The sequence below is a fragment of the Colobus angolensis genome, unplaced genomic scaffold (assembly GCF_000951035.1).
Source record: "Colobus angolensis palliatus isolate OR3802 unplaced genomic scaffold, Cang.pa_1.0 Scaffold164, whole genome shotgun sequence".
Lineage (NCBI taxonomy): Eukaryota > Metazoa > Chordata > Mammalia > Primates > Cercopithecidae > Colobus > Colobus angolensis.
In genome coordinates, this window is record NW_012114755.1 from 2295829 (window position 1) to 2323822 (window position 27994).

The 27994-nt window shown below is 51.2% G+C and overlaps 1 protein-coding gene across 2 annotated transcripts in view; it reads right to left on the minus strand.

Annotated features, from left to right (window-relative positions):
- Nucleotides 1-1042: 1042 nt before the first annotated feature.
- Nucleotides 1043-27994, minus strand: part of PTPN5 (protein tyrosine phosphatase, non-receptor type 5 (striatum-enriched)) — a 45701-nt gene continuing 18749 nt past the window's right edge. Inside the window, exons 3-14 of one of the 2 annotated variants that reach the window (XM_011937472.1) lie at nucleotides 17136-17329; nucleotides 16451-16558; nucleotides 16121-16204; nucleotides 15396-15637; nucleotides 13736-13925; nucleotides 10982-11066; nucleotides 6634-6713; nucleotides 6313-6450; nucleotides 5682-5792; nucleotides 2778-2938; nucleotides 2573-2686; nucleotides 1043-2141 (exon numbers count right to left, since the gene is read on the minus strand). In XM_011937472.1, the coding sequence (XP_011792862.1) occupies nucleotides 2048-2141; nucleotides 2573-2686; nucleotides 2778-2938; nucleotides 5682-5792; nucleotides 6313-6450; nucleotides 6634-6713; nucleotides 10982-11066; nucleotides 13736-13925; nucleotides 15396-15637; nucleotides 16121-16204; nucleotides 16451-16558; nucleotides 17136-17329 (1601 nt within the window). In that variant the 3' untranslated portion in view covers nucleotides 1043-2047. The remainder of the gene's footprint in view (nucleotides 2142-2572; nucleotides 2687-2777; nucleotides 2939-5681; nucleotides 5793-6312; nucleotides 6451-6633; nucleotides 6714-10981; nucleotides 11067-13735; nucleotides 13926-15395; nucleotides 15638-16120; nucleotides 16205-16450; nucleotides 16559-17135; nucleotides 17330-27994) is intronic. The other variant, XM_011937473.1, reaches the window with a different exon arrangement.

The following is a 27994-nucleotide window of genomic DNA, read 5'->3' on the forward strand; positions in this document are numbered from 1 at the left end:
CCACCTGTTGTTTTCTTTTTTCTTTTGAGATAGAGTCTCACTCTGTCACCCAGGCTGGATGCAGTAGCGCAATCTCGGCTCACTGCAACCTCCGCCTCCCAGGTTCAAGCAATTCTCCTGTTTCAGCCTCCTGAGTAGCTGGGATTACAGGCGTGCACCACCATATGCCTGGCTAATTTTTGTATTTTTAGTAGAGATGGGGTTATCACCATGTTGGTCAGGCTGGTCTTGAACTCCTGACCTCATGATCTGCCCCCCCCTCAGCCTCCCAAAGTGCTGGGATTACAGGTGTGAGCCACCGTGTCCAGCCCACCCTGTTTTCTCATCATCTGTAGCACATGCCGCATGCCTGGACCCTGGATCCCACCCAAGGTTCTGGCATCTTGTAAGGACTTGTTGGTCAGCCCCTTTGCTCTGGACCCCTCCTTCTGCCCTGGGGTGACCCCCACCTGCCAGCAGTGGCATCATGGCTACTTTTGCTCCATCCCAGGGGGGGCAGGGGACAAGAATAGAACAGGAGTGTCCAGGATGGCTCAGGATCTCAGCCCACACGCAGATTCCCTGGGCCCCTTGGGAGAAGCTACTCTGAGCCCAGGCCTTACAAGGGAAATTAGTGGGCTGCAGCTGCTGTTGGGACCTGTGGAGCCCACATGGGATAAGTGTTTGGCCAACAGGAAGGGGCCTGGGTATGACCTGAATGTCTACTTGCTCTAGCCTTGGCTTCTCTGGCACGTCTGTTGGAATTGGTGATCTGCCAGCCACTGTGCCTTCCTTGGAAGCCTTCCACACCTGTTCTTGAGGCTCCACACCTGGCCCAGAGCATCTGTCAGGGCCAGGGCTGAGGCTGTGTGAGAATCCTGCAGAATGTTCCCAGTTTGGCTTTACAAATTTGGACTCGCTCCATACTCCCAGTCTCCACAAGGGGCTCCAGTGAGCAGAAGGGCCAAGTTCTCTGAGTGCTCATGTTGGGGAGGGGCACAAAGACCCAGGTACAGGAAGGCAGGCAGTGGAGGGGAGAGGCAAATCACACAGACCCAGGTGGTTAGTTTTGCTCAAAATGCTCTGTTTATTGCTCTATTCAATGACCACGAGCGAATTATAAAAAGACACCAAATGTCTCTGTCTGCCATGGGATAAATATTTAAAGTCAGCAATAAAAACACGTGGCTCCAAGATAACACATGTTGCCAGAGTCATGCATGCCCTCCTGGTGGGCTCTCAACACACGCATGGACATGGGAACACACACAGAGCGACACGCAGTGAGACTTCTGGGAAGGCTTTCCCACAGTGACACGAAAAATGTCTCACACAGATCTGGGGCTGAGTCCCCACCCAAACCTTGAGCTCCCCTCCCCTCCCCAGCAGGGCCCAGATCCTCTGGGTTCTCCATGCCCCATCTGCCCCCTTCCTCGCCAGCGCCTCACAGGCTGGGCACCCTCCTGGGGGCATCTGACACCCCGAGGCCACCCTGGCTGTGATGCCCACTCCCACCTAGAGACCTCTCCCTCAGTGGAACTCTGGTAGCCCTCTGGAGCGCCCCATGCCTAACTCCCAGTCATCTGCCTTTTGGGAGAAGTGCGGGTGAGGCCGAGGCAGGCAAGTCCGCCCAGGCTGCTTAGGGGCTGGAGCTCATTACCCCTTCCTGGCCGAGGAGACACAGTGTCCGGTACAGACGGCAGATTTGGACAGACAGACAGAACACACTGCAGCAGGACACAGAGTGTGGCACGGAAACGTTCTGGATCAGGTATTGATGGAACCATCGTTAAAAACTGGGGCCCAGGGTCTGTGTGGTGTGGATCAGGCCCTGGGGCCCCAGGCCCGGCCTGGCATGTCCCTCCCCGACCCTGCCCCACTCCTCAATATGTACAGTAGGAAGAGCAATGCTGGAGGGTAGGGGCCAGGCCAGGCTGACAGAGAGGACAGAGGGAGCTGACTGAAGGGGAGGAAGCGGGGAGCAGGCCCAGGACCCAAGGCGGGGCCCTGGGTGAGGGCCAAGACTCAGGCTGGGCAGTGCCCAGAGAACCTTGCAGGAGAAGCGCAGTCATTCTGGGGACTGGTGGGACAGCTGCTTTTCGTAGAGGCTCATGACGTGGTGCACAAACTGGTACTGCTCACATGTCTGGATCATGCCGCCCCTGCCCGGCAGAGATGCACAGTGGGGGCAGGGTCGTGGAGGGATGGGCTGTGGGAGGGTGCCTCAAAAGCCACGGAGTAGCCATCACTTGCCAGGCCTTGTCCTTGTGCATCTTAGAGAGACCAACCCTTGCCAACCATTACCCTCTGCCCCTTCCTATCAGGGACACAGATGACATGTCCTACTGCTTTCAGCCTCTCAGCCTCTGTCCTTTTGTCCACCAGCTCTGCTTTTCTTCCATCTTCATCTGGCCCCCCACTGTCTGGATCCTGCCTCTCTACCCAGCTGTCCTCGCTACTCCTTGTCTGCCCATCAGTCCATGCCAGTGTTTTCCATCTGCCCCTCACCCCCCCCATGCACATGTGGGTCTCTCCCTCTACCCCCTCGACGCTCTAGCTCCCCTGTGTGCCCAGCCCCCACCCATGGGCTGACCTGTCCTGACGGAGCTGGCACGTGGTCTTCAGGATGTCCACCACACCCTCCTGCCGCAGCTGCTGGCAGCAGATGCTGGTGGCAATGAAGCAGCCGGTCCTCCCAATCCCTGCACTGAGGGCCGAGGGGACCGGTGGGGTGAGGGGCAGGGCAGCCCAGCGGGTGGGGGGTTGCCCCGCTCCAGTGGCTGGCTGGGAGGACCCACCTGCAGTGGACGATGATGGGGGCACAGTGGGGCCCCTCCTGCTGGGTTGCCTCCTCCACCTCCCGCACCAGGTGCAGGAGTGGGGGGGCCCGGTCTGGGGTCTTCTGGTCGGGCCAGGATGTGAACCAGTAATGCTTCAGGCCTCGCTCCTCAGTCCCACTCTGTCGAGGAGACAGAGGCCCACCCCAGGTATGTGTGAACTCCTTCAGCTCACAAACCAGCCCAGAGATAGAGATGGGATGGGAGGAAGAAGAACACAGGAAGCAAACGGAGAGTGGAACCCCTTAACCCTTCCATCTAGGCCACACTGCCCAGTGGCACCAGAGACCCAAAGCCAGCTCGGTTTTGGGGGTTGGTCAGTGGTGTTGGCATGGATCTTGTCTTTGGTCCTGCCCCAACAACTTCAGGATCGTCCAAGAGGGCCCAAGAGCCCCTTCTCCAATTTATTACTGTCTCCGGGGCTCCTTATCTTAACAAATGGTCCCCCAGGCATCCCTTTGTCACATAACCCAGCCCCAGGACTCTTCTTCTCCTCTTGCTGTGCCTCGCCTGCGTGACTCACCTCTATCTTAGTGCTGCAATTAGTGCTGTAAGTTTTACCACCTCTTCACACTCCCCGCTTTACTGCCACCTTGACCTTTATCATTGCTCGAGTGTGGGAGATTTCCGCCTCATCCCCAACTGTCTCAGATCCACAGAGTCAAAACAGTCTGTGTACAACACACTTCTGGACATGCTGCTCTCCTGCTGTTTGGACTGAATGTGTGTGTCCCCCTAAGTTCACATGTTGTAACCAAACCCCAATACGGTGGTATTTGAAGGGAGGGCCTCTGAGGTGATTAAGTTATGAGAACGGAGCCCTCACAAATGGGATCAGAGCTCTTACAAAAGGGGCCCCAATGATCTTGCACTCCTTCTGCCATGTGAGGACATGACCCTGGAAGTGGGTCCTCACCAGGGTCATGGTGCCGTGATCTTGGACTTCCCAGCCTCCAGAACTGTGAAAAATAAACCTGTTGCTTACAAGCTCCCTGGTCTATGGTATTTTGTTATAGCAGCCTGAGCAGACCACAACATCCTTCAATGTCTCTCACTGCTTTCAGAATAAGACCTACTCTTCTCAGTCCTTTGCCTGGCTAGGAAGACAACTGCCACAGGGCCTGCCCTTCCAGACACACCTCCTGCCCCTGTGTACTTGTACTCAATGCTCCCACACTCTGAAGGTTTGTAGGTAAAATCTCAGCAGCACACACAAACACATGTGCACACACACATGCACACAAGTGTTCCATCTTCCATGTCCTTCGTTTTATTTTTTTCTCACTGGGAATGCTCTCCTGACTTGTTTGCCCCTGGTCAACTCTTACTTATCCTTCAAGATCCCATTTGGCACCACCACTTACAGGAGGCCCTCCCTGAGCACATTAGCTGGCAGAGTGTCCTTCTTTTATACATATATATACACATATACACACCTATATATATATATTTATATTTTATATATAATGTATTATATATATTTTATATATTATGTATTTTATATATTTATATTTTATATATTATATATAGGTATATATAGGATGTGTATATCATATACATGATATATATCCTATATTCATCCAATTTAACATATAATATACATATCCTATATTCTATATAGCTATCTGTAGCTCAGTACTGACCATCTTATACATGCTTCTCGAGGAAAGAGTCCAAGCTTTGGGAAGCTCTGTGTTCCCAGTACCCAACCCAGAACCAAGCTCAGGCCAGGTATTTGTAATGTCTTATGGACAAAAGTAAATTCCCTCAAACGCCAAGAAGACCTGGTTCTTCCCTCATCATCTCCACGGCATTGAGAAGGTGAGCAGCCCTGCCTCATCTCAGCCTGTCTTTCTGTGGAATTTCTACTCAGGAAGCCATTTGCTCAGGTCCTGGGTTACCTGGCTGTGACAGCGACCACTACCTCTGCTCTTGACTTCCGGGCCCTTCATGCCTTCCAACAAGACCTGGATCTTAGAGCTGCTTGGCGGAGGGCACTGCTCTTGGGGGCTGAGATGCTTCGACACCCTACCTAGCCCCTATCCAGTGGGAGAGGAAGCAGCCAGAGGGCCAAGTCTCTGGTCTTGTGGTCAGTAACCCCTGTGGCTGTCAGCATCAATGAACCTCCTTGGCTGCTCCTGGATAGGGCATCAGCTTCCTGGTGCCTGGCTCGCCTCTTCCAGCCTTCCCTAAACATGGGTCTTATTTCTCACAAGTGGAATCCACTAATCCCGATTTCAAAGGAACAGTCTCCTCTATTATGCTGATCCTGGAAGAAGCACAACTTCAGGGTGGGAAGATACCTTCCCCCACTCTTCTGGGCTGTTTTGTATTGCTCATATTTTGTGTGTCTTCCTTTTTCTTGCTGTTTTCTGTAACCACAGCCTCCCTGTACAACCCCAAAGCAGCAAAGAGTGCCTGCCCTCTTGTGGACAGATTGGGCACTACAGGCCAGAAGCCCAGCATCCCAGGTGAAGAGATGTTTCTAGGGAGGATCTCAAAGTCATGACGAACCCTCAATCATAAGAACAGTACTGGAGGCTGCTGAAGTCCCCTCATCCAGACAGTCCTGGCCTTGGGTACATTTGAAGCATAGCTAGAAGGCCTTATGAATGACAGAGCAGAAAGAGAGAGGAGCCCAACAGCACGAAATACAACTGAGGACTGGGAAATGCCAGGGGTTTGATTCTACCTCTGGGCCCCAAGTCCTTCACCTCTCACTCATCCCTAATTATCAGAAAATCTGGGAGTGACACTGGCTTTTAGGTCAGTTACAGTGGACTTTGGGGACCTGTTCTCTGTGGAGTCCCCAGTTAAGCCCCTACACTCATCCTCAGCTTCGCCCAGCCCTGCCCCAGGCCTCACCTTGAGGGAGATGAGTCGCAGCCGGTAATCCTCCGTGTGAATGACTTTCTGCACAGTGATCTCAACATCGTCGTACACCACCTGCTCCTCTGGCCAATACTCGGTGCATTTCTGCAGGGGCCCAGATCAGGCTGCCATACAATCCTGTTCCCTTCCCACACTCTCCCCAACACTTCAGCGGAGAGATACACAAGGGCAACAGGGTTGCTGCTACAGAGTGTTGGGTTCAAATCTCAGCTGCAAACTCTATAAGCTACGTCCCCTTCCTGAGCCTCCGTTTCTTCCTCTGGAAAACAGAAGTGCTACCATCTGAAAGACTTTCATGGAGATTCGGTTAAATGGGCCAGGAGTACAGGAGTAGCCAACATCTGTCCCGGCAGGCTGGGAGGCAGCAGAGTGCTGTGTTTAAGGTCACAGGCATCGGAAGTGGAAAGACCACCTCCAGGCATGCCTCTATCTGTGAGGCCGGGGGCAAATGACTTAACCTCACCAAGCCTCGCATCTCCTCATCTTGGCAGCAGAGTGAACACCGCCAACCTTGTGAGATTGTCATAACGATTAATCTGAGAATAAGACACTTAGTGTGGGGCGCAATGCAGCAGGCACTCGGAATGGGGACGGGGGTCCCTACCTCGTTCATCTCCTCGATGTTGGTGATCATGACAATGATGGGCGTGTGCTCCTGCCACACCATGCGCCAGAAGTCGGCGACCGTGCTGACGATGGGTCCCTGAGTGGCGATGTACACCTTCTCCTCCCCACCATAGCCCTGTGGCCAGCCAAGTCCAGGCTGTCAGGGTCAGAGGCAGTGCTCCCAGGACCCCATCCCCACACTCAGGCTCTTCCCAGAAGCTGGCATGAGTCAGACTGGTGTAGGGACAAGGCTGGAGGATGGATCCCATCGACTCAAGCCTCCCCTTCAGCAAGAGGCTGTCAGGGTGGGAATACATACCCGGATGTAGTTGGCATTGATGTAGGAACTCAGAGGGTCGTCAGGGTCTGGTGAGGTCAGACACACTCTGCTGTGAGGGTCTGGGGTAGTAGGAGACAAGTAAGGCTGGAAGCTGGGCCCTCTGGGGCAGGGCCCACCTTCTCTGGCCTATTCCAGGATACCCATATTTCTTCTGTGACCTTAGCAGTTCTTCCTTTCTTTGTCCAGCAGCAAAACATTCCCCCATTCATGGTTCATTTTGCAGGCGAGGACTCAGGATGAGGAGGAGGGTGGAGAGAGGAGGTGTCCCCAGGTCTCCACCTCTGTCTCTATCCTTAGCCTGTGCCCCTTACGTTGCCCTATACTCACTGCGTGTTAGCTTCTGGAGAGGAGACAGCTAAGTCAACAATAGAATTACCTAGGGAAATTCCTGTACAGATCTTGGACAGCAAGAGACAGCTAGCTTGAGTACACACTGTCATTGACTTGCTGTGTAGGCTTGTAAAACACATAGCCTTTCTAAGCCCCAGTTTTCCTATCTGTCAAATGGAGGCAAAGATGTCTACTTCCTTGGGCTGCTGGGAAGATGAATGAGAAAAGAGAAGTGAAAGTTCTGTATAAATGGTAAAGTGCTTTGTAAATATAAAGGGCTGTTAAGATGTGGGAATAGAAAGTTGAGGGAAGATGAAAACGACAGTCTCCCCTATCTGAAATAAGACTGGAGGGTCTTAGCCTCATGTGCACATGTGCAAAAAGGTTTTTTTTTTTTTCCTTTCAATTTATTCACATGTCAAATCCCATAGTAAAAGGGGCTCTTTCTGTCACTCAGGCTGGAGTGCAGTGGCACGATCATGGCTCGCTGCCGCCTCTAACTCATGGGCCCAAGTGATCCTTCTGCTTCCACCTCCTGAGTAAGCAGGACTACAGCCATGTGCCACTGCACCTGGCTAAATTATTATTATTATTTTTTTGGGTAGAGATGGGTCTTGCTATGTTGACTAGGCTGGTCTCCCATTCCTGGCTCAAGTAATCCTCCTACCTCGGCCTCTCAATGTGCTGGGGTTATAGGCATGAGCCACTGTGCCCAGCCTCCACCCTGCTCTTCTTCCTGAAGTAGATTTTGTTTTGTTCCAGCTAGACCCTCCCTGCATTGACTATTCGGTCAGCCTGCAGAGGCCGAGACTGAGGTTGTATGGGCTAAGGGGGAAGCTGGCTGGAGGCCCAGAGTCCTGGGTTCTGGTTTAGTTTTGTCATCAGCCCACTTGCCCAGGACTCAGTTTACTTCCTGTAATAGGGAGGACTGGACTAAAGACTTCCAGTGTGCACATTAGGAGGCTCTCACAGGCAGTAGAGGGGGTTCTACACCGTCTTAATGAGTCTACACCGCTGAGCCAGAGAGGCTAGGTTCAAATCCTGATCCTGACTTACTAGCAGTGTCAACATGGACAATTTACTTCATCTCCCTGTGCCTTATCTGTAACCTGGGGATGGTCATTCCACAGTGACCTTGCTTATCTTGTAAAGAAGTTAACTTTAACATCTGGAGTCCTTATACCAGTAACTAGGACCAACACAAAGTATCAGCTGCTATTACTGCATTATTACAAGTTCCACAGGTTAAAGGATAAAAAGAAGTATTCTAAACCCGGTAGGAGAAATTGGGGAGGTAAAGGGCACAAGCTTTGCCTCTTTAGCCCAACCCCACTGTCTAAGTTTTTGGCAGGTGATTTGGAGGCAGTTCTCATGAAGAGGGGGCGTAGAGGGTGGCAGGGATGGAGAGGAGCAAGGGTAAGCGGGAGGGGGCTTTTGGGGGACCTGCAGCAGAGGAGGGCAGGAAGCTCTGTGTGGGCCATCTCCCATCTCCCTGTCTGCAGGCAATGCTGTTCTGTCAGATTCACATGCACGGTGCAGGGTAGGGAGTGGTGAGAGGTGAGGCTGGAGAGGAACCAGGTGAAAAAGGGTCTTATAAACCAGGCTTAGAAAGCTGGATTTAGGCTGGGCATGGTGGCTCATGCCTGTAAGCCCAGCACTTTGGGAGGCTGAGGTGGGCGGATCACTTGAGGTCAGGAGTTCGAGTCCAGCCTGGCCAAACATGGTCAAACCCTGTTTCTACTAAAAATATAAAAATTAGCCAGAAATTGCTTGAACCCAGGAGGCAGAGGTTGCAGTGAGCCGAGACTATGCCACTGCACTCCAGCCTGGGCAACAGAGTGAGACTCTGTCTCAAAAAAAAAAAAAAAAAAAAAGAAAAGAAAGATGGACTCAAACCTGAGGATTAAAAGGGTGACAACAATGATGGCATTTAAGGAAGAGAATGACACAATTAGATTTCTGTTTTGCATCATTTTGGTGGCAATGGTAGATGATGGAGAGGAGAGTGTGGGAGCCAGGAGCCAGAAGACCAGTTAGATGTTTACTACAATGATGCAAGTAGGAAGTGTTAAGGATCACAGGGCTGTCCAGCCTGGCATGGCTCCAGAGGGCACTTATGTCAATCAATGTAATCTATGTAAATAGTGTCCCCTGGAATTGGGCAATATGAAAGTCCTAATCTCAAAAGCATCATTTGGCAGTGAGGCTGAAGAAGAGGAGGTAGATCTGAGAGATATTATTCATTCATTCATTCATTCATTCAAATAGGTGCAGAGCCCGGCATGGTGGCTCATGCCTATAATCCCAGCACTTTGGGAGGCCAAAACAGGTGAAGGTAGCTTGAGGCCAGAAGTTCGAGACCAGCCTGGTCAAAAGAGCAAGACCTCCATCTCTACAAAAATTAAAACAACCCAAATAGGTGCAGAAGGTCTACCACATGCCAGGCAGCACTGTTTTGATGCTTTGGACACAGCGGAGAAGGGGAGAGAAATTGCTCGCAGCATCTTGTTCTCAATGTGCCTGTGGGTTACTGGTCACTCTGCCTGTAATTGTGCATAGACCTCTCTCCCCCACTAGGCTGGAAGCTCCTTGTGCACAGAGTCTGTGTCCTATTTACAACTAAATCCTCAGTCCCTGGGGCAGGAGCTGAGGAAATGTGTGCCCAGTGAATGAGCGGACAAACCTCAGCGTGTCCTGGATCTGAGAGGCAGGTGCTGCTCAGCCTCACCTGCTCTCTGCCTCCCAACCCAGCCTCTACAGGCACAGGGTCCATTCTTGCTGGACACAGACAAAATTCTTTATTGGGCTCAGGGCATGGTTGGAGGCAGCTCGAGCCTCTTGGAATGCAGTGAGGACTGCATGGAATCCTGGTCTGCTCCCACCTTCCCCCAGTGGCCATTCTGAGTGGCCAGCAAAGTATAAGGTTCTAGGATACTCAAGTGCCTCCCTCCAGGTAGGGCTGGGATGGGGGAAGGCGAGATGAGGGAAGAGGTGAGCATCCCTGAATAATGCATCCTGGCCTTAAATGGCGCTTTGTTTAACCGGAACTACCTAGAGACTGTGTAACCATAGCAACTACAAGTCGATATTTTAAAAGTTAAAAATAAGTCATGACATCTTACATGTTGTTGGAGATGCTGATGGCAAAGCTGCTTTTTAAAAGCCTTGCTACTCTACAAACTGAATTGGAGTAGGTTTATGGGGATTCACTTTCAACAAGGGCCTGGGGTCAGAACTTGGCAAAGGTGGCAGGCTCATCGAAGCTTGATAAAAGTTGTCTGAAAATGATATCCCAGGGCTGAAAGAGGAGCATCAGGTCACCTGGTCTAACTGCCCCCAAAGGAGGAAAACCCCTTTCAGACCTTCTAGGGGACTGCTCATGCCGCCTCACTTGAATACACCGAGTGACAGGGAGCTCACTCCCTGACAGAGACAACTCATTCGCCTGTGGGAGTGGATGTCCCTGTTAGAGGGCTTACAATCCGACCACACTCCACGCAGTGTAGACAGAGAGCCTGACAGCCTGACTCTGGGATCACAGAGGCCCAGGTCCGAAATTCAGCTCTGCACTTCCTAGCTGTGGAACTGTGGGTGAGCCACTTAACTTCTCTAAGCCTTAACTTCCTTTCCTTAAAATCTGCCCACTCTGAAAAGATAGAGGATATGAAAGGTGACCTTTCGGCTACCGCACTGTGGCCAGGAGCTGCTGTCATCACCACCCTTTCTCTCTGGGTTTCTAGAGGGCTCAGCACAACACATGGCCAGGCAGGGCAAAGGACCAGAGAGTGCAGTGTGAGGAAATGAACTCGCCTCTGGCCTCAGCGGGGTAGCGCTTCCCTTCAGCCAGCACATCCCAACCCTCTGTTCCACCTCCTCTAGCGATGAGTGTCCCCTCACCCCTGGAGGCCCAGCTGGGGGCTTCTGGTCCTCCTCAGGGTGAGGGGCCCCCAGGTGAAGCTGAGCCTGCTCCCATCCCTCTGGGGCAGCGAGTACTCACTGGGAAGTATGGTTTTGTACCGGTTCTTCCGCACCAGCCCAGGGATGTCGTACTCTTTGGGATCCACGAAGTTCATGGGGATTTCCTGTGGAAGGAGAACACGGGGTGTGAGCAGCTATGGGCCCTCACAGATGTTTGAATCCAGGGGCTGCTGTGCCCCCAACTCCTAGCCCAGGGGCTGGCTTGAGTGCACACATTTATTCAACAAACATTTACTATTAAGAGAGTTAGTGCTCACGAAGCATTCAGAACAGTGCCTGGCACATGCCGAGTGCGTAATAAATATTATAATGACTATTGTTTTTGGAGAGCCAGCCTGGTATATATAGTCAATATATAGCTGATAAATGAAGAAAAGGACAGAAAGTGACCTGGCCGATCGCTGCCTTCCTCCATGCTCCCTGGGTAGCATTCCTCCCCTGGGCATCCCTATCTCGGGGACCTGGGTTCGCGCTGCTAGCTCTGTGGTAACACCCACTCCATCCTCATCTCATGTCCCGCCTCCTCTGAGAAGCCTTCCCTGATTCTCCAGCAGGAGAGAAGCCTCTTTCTGAGATCCCAGGAGTATTTGCAGGTCCCAACCACTGTCTGTGTCCAGAGCTCTGAGTCTGAACTTCTCTCCTGGCATGTGAGGGCTTCTCGAATCTGGCCTCTCTTTACTTCCATTTAGGCCTGCTTCTCCCCTGTTGTTAATCTGCTGTTCTCAGTCCTGCCTCTGGGTCTGAGGCAGTCCTGACGTTCTGCCTCCTGAGGGCACTGGTCTCCCCTCACCCTCATCTCTCCAAGTTGTTCCCACCCTTTAAAGTTCACCTCTGCCTGGGCGTGGCAGCTCACGCCTGTAATCTCAGCACTTTGGGAAGCCGAGGCAGGCGGATCACGAAGTCAGGAGTTTGAGATCAGCCTAGCCAACATGTTGAAACCCCATCTCTAATAAAAATACAAAAATTAGCCAGGCATGGTGGCAGACCCCTATAATCCCAGCCACTAGGGAGGCCGAGGCAGGAGAATCACTTGGAACTAGAAGGCAGAGGTGGCAGTGAGACAAGATCGTGCCACTGCACTCCAGCCTGGGCAACAAGAGTGAAACTCTGTCTCAAAAAAAAAAAAAAAAAAGAAAAAAAAAAACGAAAAAAACCTTCACCTCCGAGTCTGTCTCTTCCTGACATCCTCTGGGATGACTCTCCATGCCTCCTGCCTCTGCATTTCCTTCCAGTCTGTCCACCAGCGTAGTCCCTGACTGCACCCAGCTTCACACTGTTTCATTGTTTTTGGACACATTAAGTATGGGCTTTGTAAAATGAGGATCATAACGCTTTCCAGGGTTGTGAAAATCAAAAGAAACAACATGAGAAAAACTGCCCCCAGAGTGGGTGCTCAGGCCGCGCTCCTTCCTCGACAATGACCCACCGAACTGGAAATGAGGTAGAGGATGTGATTCTTTCTCGAAGGGGAGATGACGGCCGTGGGAGCTCAGAGCAGGAGCTGAGGCTGGGGTGGTCCAGGAAGGCTTTCTAGAGGCATCTGGAGTGGGTGATGTGAGCAAAGGCACGGCAGGAGAAAGGCACAGGCGGGGCTGGCCCAGTTTGAAGCGGACCATCCCTGCAGGGGTGGGGCATGGGGCATAAGGCTGGAAAAGGAGGCTGGGGCCACTCCAGGTGAGGTGTGCTGATGGTGTATGCAGGTGGTACCAAGTTCTGGAGAACCTGGAGCAGAAGATCAGATGGTGATGGAGGTCTTCTCACAGGGGAAAGCTACCCGGTCCAGACAGGCCCAGGGCGGAGGCCAAAGGAAGGGAGCTGTGAGGGGGGAGGCGCCTGCTTCCGTGACTCTCTGGCTTCTACCAGGAGGAACTCGCCCCCGATATTCTCGGCCTCTCGCCTCTTCCTGCTCACAGAAGTGAGGAGTTACCTGTCTGGTGAATTTGGTTGAGGAATGGAGCTTTTAAGCTTCAGCCCCTTCCTTCCTCCTCCTCTCAGGGCCCTCCTGCCAGGAAAGAATTATAGGGGTGCCCCCATGGGGCAAGGTCCGAGATATGCCGGCACCCCTGTGGAGGGTGGAAAGTGCGTCTAATTCTGGGTCTCGGTATCAGGAGGCTCACTCTTGCTATACCCTGCTAAGCCTCATTTCCAACCTGTATTTTATTGACAACAAAGGTGATATTGTGATCTCCTATGCCTTAGCTCTTAATGGCTGAGCACTCAGGCAGGTAGACAGGGGTACCATGGTAGACAGGGGTGCCATTTATCGAGCCCCTCAAAGTCCAATAGGCGGCAGCTGGAGGCTGCTGCTGAAGCCAGGTTGGAGGTGATTAGGACCTAAGCTAGGGCCCCAGGGGTGATAAGGAGGGGAGGCGACTAGAGAGATTTCAAAGGCAGAAGAACAATGCTTGGCAGGAGGAAAGTGGAAAAACAGAAGAGTTAGAAGCGAAGGTTCTCTGTGGCTTTCAGAGCACAACACTGGGCAATAAAGACTTCGCCTTGTCACTGTACCTCCATCACCTGGCTGGGTGCTCTGCACATGTTACTAGTCTCTTTAATCTTTGAACAATCCTATTATTTTCATCCCCATTCTCCAGATGAGGAAACTGAAGCTCAGAGGGAAAGCAGCTTGCCCAAGATGGTGGGAGAGCTGATGATAAAGCGATACTAATCTACTGCAGATGCTGAGTTCCAGGCACCACGCTCCACCACCTGGGTAGGTGGATGGTTGACATGGGTCTGCACACAGTGGGGCAGGCGGCTCAAGGGAACTCACAAAGAATTCCGCCTGCAGCAGGAAAGGGTCCAGGGCCTTTTCGTGAAGCTCTTCTGCTTGGAGGACACAGGAGGCGCTGAGCAGGTACTCGCGGGCGGACTCCTCACGTGGGGACATGAGGTAGCCAAAGCCCTCCTCGTTGCAGCCCGGCGTGCACATGTCCAGGGTCAGCGAGACATTGGAGCCCCTCCTGGAAAGACCAGGAAAGGGAGTGTGAGTCTCAGAGGCACAAGGGCGGGCAGGAGCTGGGGTCTTCAGGGGTGGGAAACGAGAGGAGTGATCAGCTGGGAACGGGGGGGATCAAGGAAGAGGAGTGGGAGTGTGACAAAACCCCCTATCAAAGCAGCATGAATCTCAGTCCCGAGGCATTGGCCTGACTCCCTATCTCCTACCTCCTGCAGTGGAGATGTTAACTTAGTGGGGGTTTGGAGCTCCAGTTCTAAAAGTTCCATCCAAAGCTAACCCAGCATGGCCTTACCCTGGACTCTCCTCCATCACCGCTGGAGGCAGTTCTGCCCTGTGGTACCCAGGAAGCTCAGAGAGGGGCCACCTGCCTGAAGCACAGAAGCAGGGCTTGGGCCCGAGAGGATGGCTCCAGACCCTCCCCACTGCAGTCCTGGGCCCAGCAGTCCTGGGATGAGGCTGCTGGTGAGTCAAGGACATATTGTCCAGGAGAGGCCAGGACCCTCAGCTGTCAGGAAGGAGGGAGTCCCAGAAGCAAGGTGGCCACAAGGATGTCTACAATGGGCAAACTCTACTACACTCGGTGTCTCAGACCACAGGACAGGATGGGCCCTCATTACACAGAAGGGGAAACTGAGTCCCCATGAAGGGCCAAGAGTTGTCCAGGCTTTCCCAGTAAGGGGGTGGCAGAGCTGAAACAAAAAGCTAGGTTTCCCGACTCCACACCCAGTGTTCGTTCCATGACATTACATGGGTAACTCAAATGTGGTGTGATCTGGCTTATCCACCTAGACTCTGAAAAGAGGGTGTCTACACTTCTCAGAGTGTGCTCTGTGGAACACTATGAACCACCCTATAAAAACAGGGTTCTAACTGGGTACTCAGGGACATAAAGATGGCAATAATAGAAACTGGGGACTACTAGAGGAGGGAGGGAGGGAGAGAGGCGGGCAAGGGTTGGAAAACTAACTGCTGGATACTATGCTCAGTACCTGGGTGATGGGAGCATTTGTACCCCAAACCTCGGCATCATGCAATATGCTCAGGTAACAATACTGCACGTGTACCCCCTCAATCCAAAATAAAAGTAAAAAAAAAAAAAAATAGAGTTCTGTGGTCAAGTGACTTTGGGAAATGCCACATACTGCCCCCTTGCTGATTTCCAATGAACACAACATGTTAAAGGCTCTGACAAGTCCCGCAGCAAAGAAAACCACCCAAACTTACTTGAGCATGGGGGAGTGTGTGTGAACATGCGTACACCTATGTGTGCGTGTGCAGTAACAGTATTTCTCAGCATTCATTTTGGGGCGCTTTGATCTCTATGAATGACCTGGAGAGCACGTGTCTACACTGGCTAAGCTATGAGGCCAGCTCTGCCCTGGGCACCGGGAGTCAGAGTCAGGCATCCACTCTTCTGATCAGGAGCTAAGAGCTCGAGGGCCCATGGAGCCCACCCCTCCTCCACCCCTCCCACCTCTCCTGCAGACCCATGGACTTGACGGTGAGCGAGGCGGGGTCGGCCTCAGGCTTGATGTCCATCACACAATCAAACACAGGAGTCTCGGGCACCGGGTCCAGGTCCAGGAAGTCATCCTCAACTTTCTCCTCCATCCATTCAGAGTAGGTGAAGGAGGGCTGGCGGCTCACTGACTGGCGCCTGTCCTCAGGGGACAGTGGGGTGGGTGGCTCTGGGGGTGTCCTCAGGAGGTGCCACACCTGGTTGGGGTATACAGCATCACGGATCTGGGACCATGCTGGCTGCCCGCCGTGTTCCTGGAGTGCAAATGGGATTGACACCCCCGCACTCCCTCAATGTGTCCCGAGCAGCTCTGCTCTCCTGGGAGTTGTCCACAAGGCACTGCCCCTGGCCTCAATGGGAGGCTCCGTGCCCACTCTCCCTCCCTACCCCTCCCTCTCCCAGCTCTGTTTCTTGGTTCAGGCCTTCTCAGTGGGGCTTCAGAGTTCCTACACTAGCCTTCTCCCTGTCTCACCCCTTTTCCTTAGCCCAGATCACTGCAAACCAATTTTCAGAAAGGAGGAGGTTCTTGCCCCAGGCTGGCACACTTGTGCAAAGAGATAGCTGTCCCTCCTTGCCCCACCCAGAACGTCCAGTCTGTAGGTCAGATGGGAGCTGGTAGAAATCCGGGCCTCAAGGTCAGAGGAGGACGGCCTTGAGGCTGGGTTCAGGAGGTGCCTTACCAGGGTGGTAACGAGGACCAGGCCCATGGACAGAGAGACCAGCAGCAGACTGGGGACTCCCCAGGTCCCAGAGTCAAGCCAGGCCTGGGGAACATCAGACAAACAGGTCAGGGTGGTGGTGGGGGCAGAGTTCTCAGCTCTTGCAATGATGACAAAACCAAGACTCTGAAAATTGCGTCCCAGGTCTGGGGTGGGGAGCAGGCAGAAGAACTTCAGGGGCTTGGAAATATCCCCTGAACTCAGAGAAGCCCCATCCAGAGGTTGGGGATGGTGGGACTAGAGGCCCCCAACAGATCCCTGCTACCCCAGGACTCCCCAAAGCTTACTCACCGTGGGTCCCAGCTGTTTCAGGAGCGTCAGCAAAGAGGAGACGAGGTTTGTGGCGTTCTGTGCCCAAACGTGGCCATAGCCGCTGAACCAGAGCACCCCGCAGGCAAGCTGGGGCACAGGGGAGCAGGCTAAGTATGGAGCCAGCCCCCTTCCCCCATGTTCCCCCAGCAGAGCTCACCTGCAGCCTCAACCTGGCCCTGCATGGAGGCTCCTGAACCTCTAAGGTCCAGACTGGGCAGCTGAGAGCAGGGCCCCGGTGCTGGGTGCCCAGGGGAGGCCTCAGGACTCTCCTTGGAGAAAAGCTGACTGAAGGGAACCAAGAGAAAGCCCTTTCCAGAGAGGACCTCACAAATATGTACATCAAAAGGGAAGTCTCCCAGAAAGGCCTCCACAGACAGGAGTTCTCAGGAGAACCCTGCAGGGCTGGGAGGTCAGGGGTCGGGAAGGCCCCGTGTTCCAGATTCTTAGGTTAGGGAGGCAGGGTGTGAGGTCTCGGCTGCTGATGCAGTAGCTCAGAATTGCAGCCTTCCCCTCATCCCATCCTTGAGGGCTTGGAGCTCCTGAGGAACACTAGGGAGGCTGCTCATCTTCCTGCCTTCCAGGTGGCCATCCTGGGGAGGAAGTGGGAGGCTGGCCCTCTGCCCACCCTCTCTCCAGGCCCTGGTGAGGCCTGTGCCATCCTTACCAGGAACTGTGAAGCAGCAAACAGGCACAGGCTGCTCCTGACAGTGAGGGAGTGGCTCCCGGCACCTCGAGGCGGTGGCTTCTGAGCTGGATCTGAGGGCGGCGAGGGAGGAGGGGGTGGTGGCATCTCTCTCCGTGAGTCCTGGAGCCCTTCGGCCTCGTCCAGGGCCTCCATCACTATCGGCTGGGGGAGATCTGTGGAAGATGGGCCATGCGCGCCGATGACTCTGGCCCTGTCCACAGGCAGGGCTCTGCCACCCCAGGGCGGGCCGTTCCTTTTGGGGCGGCTGTGGCTGCCTCTCAATCTGGGATCAGTCAGCGTGGCTCCACTTCCAGCAGTCACCCTCGATTAGCAAAGCAATATTCACCTACCTTCGTCAGAAAGAGCTAAGTGTGGGTGGACAAATTATTTCTCTTTTATTTCTCCAGTAACAGAGTTAAAATGGCAGGAGGTTTTTCAGAGTTAATATAGTTGTATTTACGCAGCTTCATTCTTTTCCATTTCTTAAGGAAACAAAAAACAACCACCTCAAACTCAATTAAAAAAGCAGCAGCAGCAGGGAAAAAAAGAAAAAAAAAAAAAAAAAGGGAAAAAAAAAAAAAAAAAAAAAAAAAGGCATGGCATAACCAGGCCATGACCCTGAACAACCCACCCACGCCTGCCCTGTGGATTTTTGTCTCATGTGGGCCATGCCCCAACTGGGGGTAGAGGCCAGATTCTTGACAAGACCACAGCCACATGCCCCCACCCCATCTCAAGACTCCCTGCACACTGAGAGGGGCTGGGGGCGGTTAGGGCGAAGTGCAGGAAAACCTTGGTGTAGCAGAATTGATACCAGATGTCTCGGGCCAGTTCTGGGTCTGTCCCTAATGACTCCGGAGAGTCACTCCCTCTCTGGGTCTCAAGTTTCCCCGCCTGGAAGATGGGGTTTGGGTTCAACCCTAGTTTTTCTAACTGTGCTTTACAGAGCCCTAGTGTTCTCTCAGGTGCACAGGGGCTGAGGCCCTACGTCTGCTCCTCAAGGGCAGAAGCTCTGCCTGTCTCTATACCATATACTGGATTTCCGCTAAGATTATCTGAAGGCAGACTTCTACTCCTAAATAGTCTGAAAACCATTGGCTTAGATCTGAGTCCCTGGCTACAGCATGGGGATTCTAGCTGCGGTCACCTCAGTGAGTCCCAGATATTGGAGGTCTGCACCCAAACTCACAGGATTTAGTTTACTGTCAAGAAGAGAGGGACCAAAACATGGATGTATACAGTTTGACAGCTGGCAAGGGGCTGTCCACATATCAGGCTGTATATAGGACAATGGACTTGGGTGACAACAGAGCCATGTGGGCCCAACACAGCTGTTTGTCCATGAGCTGCTCGCTCACTTGACAAACATTTACTGAGCATCTCCCATGGCCTGGATCAAGACTGTGGTGCAGGGAACCCGGTCCTGGGGCTGTGTTTGTAGCACAGGCTCCCGCTCCTTGCAGTTCCTCAGGTAAACCCGCCCCCTATGCTTTGACATGCTATTCCCTCTGCCTGGAACATCCCACCAACACCCTGCTCCCCTCCCCTGCCGCCCACACACTTTGCCAAGATAACACCTATTCATCTTGCAGACCTCAATCAGACGTCCCCTGAAGTAGGTCCTGCTGTGTATCATGCCTCTCCTTCATATCATCATCATCATCAGCAGCAGCAGCAGCAATATGCCTGAAATGTGCAGGGGCCCTTCTTTGTGTGCCTCACATGGGTTAATTTCTTTATTCTTCACAGCACCCCTATGAAGTTGCTACTACTATTATCCCCATTTTACAGAAGAGGAAGATGAGGTGCAGGGAGGTTAACAGGGCTGCCCAAGGTCGCCTAGCTGGTAAGGGAGGAGGGTGGCTTCAATCCAGGGCAGTCAGATAGGCTTCAGGCTACATTACATTTGCTATGGGTTGTAAAATAATTTTTATTATCATCTTCCTCTACCCACCAAAAAGTTCCATAAGGGCAGAGTGGTATCAGCTTTGTTCATCCTGATGTCTAAGCATATAGCATAAGTCCTGGTGTGTAAGGCTACGATCAATGTTTACTAAATGAGTGAATGATGATGGGCAAATGATACTCTTTTACTCAGTTTTTTTGCCTGATAAATAGAGATAATACATACTTCGAAAAGCTGTGTGTGTGTATATATATATTTTATTTATTTATTTATTTATTTATTTATTTGTTTTTTGAGAGATGGAGTCTTACTCTGTCACCCAGGCTGGAGGGCAGTGGCGTGATCTCAGCTTACTGCAAACTCCATCTCCTGGGTTCAAACAATTCTCCTGCCTCAGCCTCCTGAATAGCTGGGATTGCAGGCGTGTGCCACCATGCCTGGCTAATTTTTGTATTTTTAGTAGAGACAGGGTTTCACCATGTTGGCCAGGCTGGTCTTGAACACTTGACCTCAGGTGATCCACCCACCTTGGCCTCCCAAAGTGCTGGGATTATAGGCATGAGCCACTGCGCCCGGCAGCTGTTATAAATATTTTAGATACTGCAGATGAAACACCTAGCACAGTGTTCAGCATTTAGTAAGAACTCAATAAATGGCAGATTATAATACTAACACATAATTCTTGCCTTCAAAAGGCTCCAGTCTCGTGGCTAAAACAGACCAGTAAAGACATGTTTACAATACAGTGCATTAAGCAATAAATCTAAGTGCCAATGGAGTCTAAGAGGGTCATGGGAGGGCATCTACCTTTGTCCATGGAGGTTATAGTTCCTGACAACCTGAGCAGTCAGCTCAGATTCTGGGAGCAGGGTGAAAAAGGAAAAGCTGCTGCTAAAAGAAGGATCACGTGGGAAGGCAGGAGTTGCTACTATTGATAAGCAAGGGGTTGATTTCTCAAGGGGCAAGGTCTCTGCCCACACACAGTTGACAGGTGATGCCAAATATGGAATGGTGGAAAGGGACAGACCCAGGGGTTACCTGGCTTCTGTGCCTTGGTTCTGCAGAGCACATACTTGGACCTTGGGCAATCCCTTCTTCTCCCTGGGTCTCAGTTTCCTTATCTGTAAAAAGAAGGGCTTGAACTAGAATTCAGCACTTCTTAGATGTTTCTGCAAACCTCAGAGGAGAGGGAACATGGAACTATGGGGAATAACATGATCTTGGACTTGGCTGCATTTTTTTTTTTTTTTTTTGAGACAGAGTCTTGCTCTGTCACCCAGGCTGGAGTGCAGTGGCATGATCTCGGCTCACTGCAACTTCCACCTCCTGGGTTCAAGCAATTCTCCTGCCTCAGCCTCCCAAGTAGCTGGAACTACAGGCACGAGCCACTGCACCTGGCTAATTTTTGTAATTTTAGTAGAGATGAGGTTTCACCATGTTGGCCAGGCTGGTCTTAAACGCCTGACCTCAGGTGATCTGCCTGCCTCAGCCTCACAAAGTGCTGGGATCAGAGGTGTGAGCCACTGCGTCTGGCCTGTATTAAGACATATGGGTATTCTGCATTCTACAATACGATATATTTGTACTTGTTTTGATATGAAAATAATGTGTTTTATTTCCCTCTCCTAAAGCTCTGAATCACAAATTTTGCTTCAGGAAGATCTGTGACATTTATCCTGTGGCTTTGCCCTCAGGGGTACATGCACCCCAGTCTGAGAAGCATGGAATTTGTTTGCAATAAAACATCATGCAGCCATTATAAATGACTCTGCTGATGAATATTTGATAACATGGTAAAAAATCTGATGGTATGGACCAAGAAAGGCAAGGTTACAAAACAGTATAATCTCACTGGCCTTAAAAATTAAGAAAGTATAAACATGTCTGTAAAAAGATAGCAAATACCTGATGTGAGATTAGAGGTTAACATGAGATAGAGATCATACAGCATGGAACAGTGAACTCTTGGCACACAGTAAATGCTTAATAAATGTTGTACACAGTAAATGGGAAGACTAAAGCCAGGTATTAACACCAGTTCTTTGGGGGTGGGGTGAGATTAGAGGTGATTTTATTTACATATCCTACATTTCCTCTAATAAATACGTATGTGTGTGCATACATACAGACACATGCACACATGTATTTGTAGTGAGAAAAATATTTTTTTCAAAAAGATCAAAGTTCTGAGTTGGTATCATGAAGCCTAGTTAGGATTCTCAGGTTTCAGGCCTCGACTCCCACCTGTCACATCTAAATGCGTACGCTGGGATGTAAGAGATTGACAGAGTGTGCGTGGCTCTGTGAGACCCACCCAGCAGCAGAACAGCCACTCCGGAGGCAGGTCCCCCGGATAACGTGTGATCATCACTTGTGCATATGAAAGATAGGTTAACTGCCTTGCACATTATGGAGGTGGTGGGAAAAACTGCAGGCTCACAGGGCCCTAGATGTGAGTCTCAGAGAGTGGGAGGCTTACAATTTTTTTAAGACTACTGGTCACCTGGCAGCCCTGGGGACCAGATACATCCAACTGATGGCTATTTACGGGGCGCCTGGTAGATGTACATGTTTCAGAGCAGAGTTTACTTAGTATTTTTCTGGGTAGAAATCTGACTTTTTTTTAATTCAGCAAGATATGTTTCAAACACACAGTATATTCTACACATTAATTTTTGGGGAGATGCATGGACCTCAGGTTAAGAACCCCTGATCTCAGGGGTGGGCAGTGGGTGTCTGTGATGGAAATTGGTGTTAGTTTCAAAGATGGAGAACTGGGCTAGGAGCCTGCCACTCTGGTTTTAGTCTCTGCTGATTTGTGCATGAGTCCAACACACATTTACTGAGCACCGACATACGTCAAGCACCGGGAACACGAAGATTCAATGCCATGCAATTCAGAAAAGTATTTACTGGGTGCCTACTTTGTCAAGCACTGGGCTAGGCTCTGGGGATACAGCAGTGAAGGAAACAGCCCCCACTTGCACGGACCGCTGTGGTCCTAGGCCTGTTTGTTCTTTTGGACTCTGTTCTGCTCCTAGAGATGATGTCAGCTCTTATCCTTTCCCTGCCCTCTCCCTCACTCACTATCTTGTTCCGGGAATAATACCACCTCACTGGGCTGGCTCTCTGCAGTTCCCAAAGTGCCTCTGTACACGCAATTGATTTGCTTCTTTCGACAGCCCTATGAGGTAGACATGATCATCATCAGCCCTGTTTTGTCAGTGAGAGGCGGCTGCTTGTGTCAAGGACTGGCTTTTCAATAGTTCACAGCGAGGTAGCTGCTTTGCCACGCATGAAACCCTGACTCAGAGGCAGCTCGCTGATGAGTGATTTAACATCGGGCTCCTCATGGGCTCACCTCTTGCACAGGATGATGGGATTTTCCAGGCAAGAAAAATCAAGGCTTAGAGAGGTTAAGTGTCTTGCCCAAGTAAGTGCAGACCTGAGATTCAAACCCAGGGCTCTCCAGTATCAAGTGATGTTTCCATTTTGCCATGCTGCTTCTCAGTAAAGGGTCACTGCAGCAAGGCAGGGAGGTCCCGTGTCTGGGGTGGGGGTAGGGGTACCAGGCAGAACCTTGAACCTTGATCAGCTGCATAGGGGCCACGGTGTGGATTTTGTGCCTGGTCCCCAGCTGATGGAGCCTCAAAGTATACATGTGGTAAGGAGGGAAGGAAACAAGCCCTGGAAGGCAAAGCTCAGTATCCCAGGCCAAAGCTGTAGGATCCTGGGTAAGGCATGCAGGCAAATGGCCTTCAGATTTCACATAGGGCACAGGGAAACATCAGGATTCCTCTCCTGTCACCCGGCTCCCAAATCCCACCACTGAACTCTGCAGCTACTCTGTGCCCTGGAGCTGGTGCTGCCTGAGCTCCAGAACTGTGGCTGCTCCTGTCAGTGACTCATTCTTTGAGCTCTCAGGCTGCCAGCCCACCGGAACTGGAGTGGAAGGCTGGCTCAGCCTGTTCCTGTTTACGTGAGAAAGGAAGCTCTGTCCCAGTTAGCTTTTCTTCCCTTCCCAATGTGGCCAGCAGCCACAGGGAGCCCCATCCAAAAGAACATGACACTCAGACCTGCCCGGACCTCATGAACTACCAGCTGTCAGAGCCTGGTGGGCCCTGAGGGATATCTGGTTCAGCCCATTAATTTCTCAGATGGAGAAACAGGCCCAGAGAGGGGAAGTGGCTTGCCCAAGGTCCACAGCCAGCCAAGGGCAGAGCCTGAATGTTGAAGACTTACTGTGTGCTGGGTGTTGCTCCAAGTGCTTTACATATATTAACACATTCAATCCTCACAACAATCCCAAAAGGTAGGCACTGCTCTTACCTCCATTTTACACATGAGGAAACTGAGGCACAGAGACGTTAAGTCACTTGGCCGAGGTCTGCTAATAAATGGGTAGAAACTAAGACTAGAACCCAGGCAGTCTGCTTCCAGAGCCCACGCTATTAGCAACACACGAGATGAGACTAACTCCCCAGCCTAGGACCAGGCATTCTGCCTTCGACACTACATCATTGTTAACAAGTCTCCAGCACTCCCACCCCTCAACCATCTGGGTGATGATGCTGGGCTCCATGGCCCGTCACTGTGTCCAAAATGCCACCAGTAGACACTGACTTCTTGTTCATAGGATTGTTGCTCCTATCTCATTGTGGGGATGGAGGTGGATATAGAAGTGGTAGGGGTGACCTTGGGCAATTTCCCAACAGCTCTCCCCTATGAAGAGATGAATCCACAGGGAGGATTTGCCCTCCTTTATCCTCCTATCCTGCCAGTTTGGAGCCAGGCACATTGTCAGTCTTATGCTGTTCAATACTCACGACTGTGCTGCAGTTTGACATGACTGCCCATGTCTTGCATGGGAAGCCACTGAGGCACAGAGAGGTTAAGTGACTTGCCTGGGATCACAGAGCCAAGTGGCAACAAAACTGGGACTTGAACCCCAGTTGGTGGGTCTCCACAGTCTATGACTTTTCTCTTATTCCACAGAAAGGTCTGGAAACCCACAAGGGGAATGGGTGGAGCAGGTTTGCCTACCAGGCCTATTTTGAAGTTTTGCTTGGATAGGTCCAGAATCAAAGGAGGTATTGCTAGAGGAACTGAGAAGGGTATAGTGGTGGAAGAGTCTAGAAGGAACAGGTCCAATCAGCCACTTCTGCCATGCAATATCACACCCTCAGCACTCCCGTGGGCTCTAAGAGGATGAGCCTGGTCTCGTTGGGCACTGCTGTGGTCTCTGTACTCACTGGGAGAGGCTGGAGGTGGCTCCTTATTTTCTGCTACCTTTTGCAGGTGTGTAGCAGGCAAAGTAGGTGTTAGAGTATATGGTGCTGAAGAGCAGAGTCCCTGAAACACGGCAAACACTAACTAAGCACCTGTTCTATGCCTGACCCTTCACTAAGATTATCTCCTGCCTGCAAGATGTTCTATGTTTCAACTCGACACTGACCAATAGGACTCCCAGTGAGAGAAGTCCTGGTGGAAAAAATTTCTAGCTTCTCCCAGCAAAGGCAAACACAAACAGATGGTGGATTTGGAGTTCTGGGAATTTGTACTGGCTCTCTGCAACCCCTCCACCCTGTTAGTCCTGCTGATCAGTGAGCAACACGACCAAGAGATCCACAGGAGGAAGTAGGAAGATAAGGGCTTGGGCTAGCAGCAAGTCCATCTCGGATGGTAAGCTGGCTGAAGGAAGGGCCCAAGTCTTGTTCATCTCCACACTCTCCAGGCAGGCAGGATGGGGGTGGGAAAAGGAATCAAATTGTGACATAGGAAGATTCTGGACTAAAACATGGGTGCTCACCACTTATCAGCTACATATGACTTAGGCCAGTTGTTTAACCTCTCTGTAACTTAACTCCTGTGGTGGTCTTAAAATATGTCTGTAATTCTTCACCATTTCTCCCATCAATAGGTGGCATCTATGTCCCCTCTCTGGCTGATTGCCCTGATGGAGTGAAGGTGGCAGAAGAGATGTTATAGGACTGTAAGGCTAGGTTAGAAGAGTCCATGTAGTCACCGGGCATGGTGGCTCACCCTGTAATCCCAGGACTTTGGGAGGTCGAGGCAGGCAGATCACATGAGGCCAGGAGTTCGATGGTAAAACCCCGTCTTAACTAAAAATACAAAAATTAGTCAGGCGTGGTGGTGTGCATCTGTAGTCCCAGCTACAGGCTGAAGCAGAAGAATCACTTGAACCTGGGAGGCAGAGTTTGCAGTGAGCCAGAGAGTGTGCCACTGCACTCCAGCCTGGGTGACAAGAGCGAAACTCCATCTTAAAAAACAAACTTGCCTCATAGGACTCAGAGGATGCCATGAATTAAAGCATGCAAAATGCTTAGCCTGCTGCCTGGCACATGGTGAATACTCAATAAATGGTAGCCAGAATCTAGAGATTATGGGGAAAGGGGAGCGTGAGGGAGAGGTAGCAATAAGGATTTCCCTTTCATCTGCCAGGTGAGCCCCTCAGGAGTACAATGGGTGCCCCACCTGGACGTGGGCAGGGGCTTTGAAGCTGCTAGTTGGCAACTGGGGTCGGTGGACGGAGTGGGCATGGACTGGGGGTGGAGGAGTTTTGTCTCTGCCAGCTAATTAAGTCCAGAATGCTAACAAGCTTTCAAAACAAAACAACTCAAGTCCTCTTTGGATGGGATATAATAAAATGGTTCTATCTGAAATTGCAAACAGCTTTGTTGCTGCAAACAAAGGCTCAGTTCTTTGTGCCTCTTCGGCGTGGAGGCCCACAAGTACGAGGGTGAAAAGGGTCAATGAAACTCTGAGGGTGTTGCTTCCCCCAGCAGCTGCCCACGCTGAGAACTAAAAGAGCGGACAGCAGAGGCCCTGGGGCGCTGAGATACCAGAGGTCCCCAGTGCCTGAGACTTAAGCACAAATGCTTGGGGAGGAAGGAACAGACTTAAGAGAGCATCTTGCTCCATCCTCTCATTTCAAAGATGAGAAAACTGATGAGATCCAGAGAATAAGAGGCAAAACCAGGACTGCCATGTTCATCTTTAAGTTTCTAGAGTTCAGTTGTCTCATTAGGCTGGCACATGAAGTTCAACAGGGATTGCCTGTGGATATCTGGAAGGTCTACGGCTTGAGGCCGCATGGCAGTGGAAGGCTGGGTCCTGGCTTGGGGCTCTTTGAAGGGTCCTGTTAAATGCCCTCAGAGGTCTAGGAAAGTCCAGGTGACAGGACGTGAACTCTTCAGCCCAAGGTGCCCCCAGGACAGCAGGGCAAATCCCAAGCCTCCCGAGGCTGCCACCATCAGATGGTCTTTGCAACCTGGGAGGCTCACACCACGTTCTCAAGGTGTCAGGGGGCCTGGACTCTCTGGCTGTGTGATCTTCGGCATCTATCTCACTACCTCAGGGGGCCTTCCAAGTGTCCTGTAAATTCAAAGAGTGGGACTAGGGGTCTTTCAGGGTCCTTCTATCTCTAAAGATCCACTGTTACTTAAAAATAAATCTGAACCTCTGCTTTAGTTTAATTCAATGGCTTCCCTTTGTTCTTAGGATAAAGACCAAAATATTTGCCCTTGCCATGGCTAACAACAAAGGACCACCATGCTCTGGCCCCTGCTTACCTCCCCAGACTCTACCCCCACCTTCTCCTGGTTTTCTCTGGTCTGGCTTCTTCCAGATCCTCTATTGGAACCAGTATGGGAAGCAGAAAAGTCTGGAAACTGGTGGTTCTGCTCTAGGATGTAAATGTCAAGGAAATCCTCACACAGTCCCCAAGGGAGCATGTAAGCCAATGTTCTCTCTTGCGCTACCTGTGGTGGGGGCTGGGGAGTACAGACATCTGAAAGCCCATGGCTGGGGAGCTGGTGGGCCAAGTGTTCAGGGACATGTTGGGGAGTGCTGTGCAGCCCTTAGGAGCAAAGGATCAGAGTACCATGGCATCGTGGGGTAACTTAGAAACACAGTGTTGAGTAAAAAGAATGAGATTTAACAGTACAATATGCACAATTAAAAATACAGACACAAAAAACATCACCCATTCTGCAAGGGCACATAGCAACAAAAAACACATATTAAACACATTAACTATAGAGAGAGGGGGCACAGCAGTGGGACATAAAAGTAAATAAGTGAATAAAACTAAAGAGAGCCTCTATGGCCCACTGGAGATAACAGGACCATGCACTGAGGAGTATGATGGACGATGCTCTAGAAACTCTTGAGAACCACCTTTTCCTCTCCGAGTAAATCCAAAACAAAACCATTGAGTTGGAAGTTGAGCCAAGGTCCAAAGAGGGAAACAATGAACAGAAATTGAGGGCCCTTCATCCTGTCTGCATCCTGGAACTGGGAGAGCTGGAGAGAGAGAAATCCTGGCTGTTTGGGAATCAACACCTCTGAAGGGAGAAAGACTCACGGACTGAGCTGCAGCAGAGCCGACTGTCAAGGAGACCCCTGGATCTCCTCTCCTCTGAGCTGGTTCACCAACAGGACCGCTGAGTCATTTTCTTGACTTTCTACAGGGAGAGGGGAATTCTATGTCTTGGTGGCTGTCTCCAAGAATAACCAGCCCCATTAAGATCCCTGGGGTTGGGTCATCCCCAGGTTTCCACCTGCCAAGCTGAACCAATCAACCCAGAGGGTGGTGACTCAAGTCAGAGGGCCCCCTCTCTCATCAGCTATCACTCTTGCTTGGCAAGGATTAATTACTATTTTGGAGTGGCCAATCATTTTTTCTTAATGATTTTAGAAAATATGAAGACCTCCCCCTACAATAAAAGTATAAAGAAAAACCAAGTCATCCATACTCTTGCCTCACTGAGAAAGGCGCTGGTTTCCTTTTGATGTATTTTTCTCTTGTTGTGGGTGCACTTTCACCTTGTGCATCGTTTTGTACGTACGCATATCCTGAGACTATGCCCCTTTGGATTACAAGGATTCAACCTTTAAAAAAAAAAAAAAA